The following is a 1464-nucleotide window of genomic DNA, read 5'->3' as shown; positions in this document are numbered from 1 at the left end:
TTTTCAAACTTAATTTCCTTTATAGATTTTTTTTTTTTTTCATTTAAGTTATGGAGGTAGGTTCGTGAATGAGACGAGAGAAAAGGAGAAAACATTGGTAGGTAGCAGGAAGGGTAGGGAGAAGAGTGGGCTCAATTGGAAAATTGAACATTCTAGTGTGAAATCTATTACTTCAACTACCTTCGTACTTTAACATATTTAATGTGAACATGATTGATATTTATTTTTTACCAAAGAACATAATTGCTATTAGTTTGGTTCCATCTGGTGGGCGGGCGGCAAGTTGAGGAATGAGAAGGATGGAGGGTGGGGCAGAGAGAAGAGATGAGGCCAAAAAACTTTGGTGTCTTGATATGGGCCAACATAAACTAATCAATTATCATACCTTGTTTTTATAAGTATCTCTATGCATTGATAAGAGAAATCACACATCCCTGGCCATCTCCACAATGCTAAACAAGCAACTACTTCCTTTGCTTCTCGTCTGCATAGCGGTGGCCGTGACCACCACCACGACGGCTGCATCTACAGCTGCTGAGGATGCAACGGTCACGTGCAACACAGTTTATAACGACCTTGAACCATGTCTTGGCTATGTTCTAGGTGGTGGACCTAGCGTGCCATCAGAATGCTGCAGTGGGATTAAATCTCTCCTTAGAGCTGCGCATACCACAGCTGACCGCCAGAGCGCTTGCAAATGCGTGAAGAGTGTTGCTTCAAGCGCTACCGGACAGCAAATCAGCCGTGCTGCTAAAATCCCTGGAATTTGTAAGGCCAATGTTCCTTTCAAGATTAATGCAAATGTTGATTGCTCTAAGATCAAATAAGAGACTTTTTTTGTGATTAGAATAATTTGAATTTATATTTCAGATTTTCGTATGTTATCTTGCACCCAAGTTGCTCTGTGGGCAGTGAACAATGAGATTGAATATGTGTTAGTGAGAGCGGGATCACTGATGTCCAATATTGAATTTGTAGAATTAAATAAACTCGAATAATCTCACATTTTGTAAGCTTTGTTATTTTAGAAATTAGTCAAATTGGCATTTGAATAAATAATTCCTTTTTTGTTACTTCGAGATGAAAAGAGTTGTTTGTAAACATATAGTAGCAGAATGAAGTTTGAATCGTTGTTAATCTTTTTATTCTTCATTTTTAGTAATAGGTTTGTGCATATTGAGCTATCTGCTAGAATATGGAGTGGTAAATTAGCAAGCATATTTTCTTGGAAAACATATGAAAAAGCTACATAGGCCAGCTGGAGTAGATCCACCCATTCTTGCAACTTAGAAGAGGAGACTGGTTTAACTCCATTAGTTAAACAGAGTGCAATCAAATCTTCCTGATTTAGAACAGCAGTTACAAGCAAACATACAAACTAATAGCTTCATTCTACCGAGGAACCGAATTAGTTCGATCCGGTTTTTCCCCCCTTTTGTTATGTCTGTTTGAGTGTCCGAGTGC

General features: G+C 38.5%; 1 protein-coding gene across 1 annotated transcript; it reads left to right on the top strand.

Annotated features, from left to right (window-relative positions):
* Positions 1-299: 299 nt before the first annotated feature.
* LOC132635729 (non-specific lipid-transfer protein 1-like) lies at positions 300-1079 on the top strand. Its single transcript, XM_060352232.1, has one exon. It carries the CDS (start codon positions 450-452, stop codon positions 825-827), a length of 378 nt encoding a protein of 125 aa, XP_060208215.1. The 5' UTR covers positions 300-449; the 3' UTR covers positions 828-1079.
* Positions 1080-1464: the final 385 nt, after the last annotated feature.

This window comes from Lycium barbarum, chromosome 4 (assembly GCF_019175385.1).
Source record: "Lycium barbarum isolate Lr01 chromosome 4, ASM1917538v2, whole genome shotgun sequence".
Taxonomy (NCBI): domain Eukaryota; kingdom Viridiplantae; phylum Streptophyta; class Magnoliopsida; order Solanales; family Solanaceae; genus Lycium; species Lycium barbarum.
The sequence above is the reverse complement of the archived record's forward strand: the minus strand, read 5'-3'. Positions and strand labels throughout refer to the sequence as shown.